We start from the raw sequence: 577 nt of genomic DNA, 5'->3' as shown, positions 1-577 counted from the left end.
AGGTTCTCCATGGCCTTTCTTCAGGCGGTCAGGGAGAAGGTCAAAAGTCACACTTTATTCTCCAGCGTTTTAGACTTCAATTGTTTTCAGCTTGAGACAATCCGCATGCCAAAGACACATTTTGAGATGGTGAATTTGCTCCCCTCCACTGGTAGTGAAAAATCACCAGTGAAATTAGAAGCATCTTTCACAAATGAAGGTGTGGATCCCTACGAATTATATGACATGGCTTTAACCAAGAAAAATAAAAGCAGCTCCCCCACCCCTGCCTCAGGAGTTCCCTGTCTGATGAAGTCAATCCTCTGAGGAGCTGGTGAGCTTTTGGCATAACCTCGGCTTCTACCACAGCTCTGGGTTCAAAGCTGAGTTCGGCTTTGAATGCAACTGGGGGAGCATGAAGATCTATTTGCTGTTCTCCTAAGGCAGACTAGATGGACAGGCACTGAACACGGAGAACCGAAGTCTCAGAGGGCGAAACATCAAGTGTTGATGGTGTGGAACTGGGTTGCTTGGCACAGAGAGAGTTAACTGGAGCTGTGTGCAATCTCATTTAACAAACTGTAGTGTTTCCCTCCCC

The 577-nt window shown here is 46.8% G+C and overlaps 1 protein-coding gene across 1 annotated transcript in view; it reads left to right on the top strand.

Moving 5' to 3' along the window:
- Nucleotides 1–105: 105 nt before the first annotated feature.
- The window catches only part of LOC104991322, an 11,874-nt gene continuing 11,402 nt past the window's right edge, over nt 106–577 (top strand). Inside the window, exon 1 of the mRNA XM_010843739.1 lies at nt 106–151. Within this exon, the coding sequence (XP_010842041.1) occupies nt 106–151 (46 nt within the window). The remainder of the gene's footprint in view (nt 152–577) is intronic.

The sequence above is a fragment of the Bison bison genome, unplaced genomic scaffold (genome assembly GCF_000754665.1).
Source record: "Bison bison bison isolate TAMUID 2011002044 unplaced genomic scaffold, Bison_UMD1.0 scf7180017864185, whole genome shotgun sequence".
NCBI lineage: Eukaryota > Metazoa > Chordata > Mammalia > Artiodactyla > Bovidae > Bison > Bison bison.
Note: the sequence above shows the minus strand (reverse complement) of the source record. Positions and strands in the feature narration are given on the sequence as shown.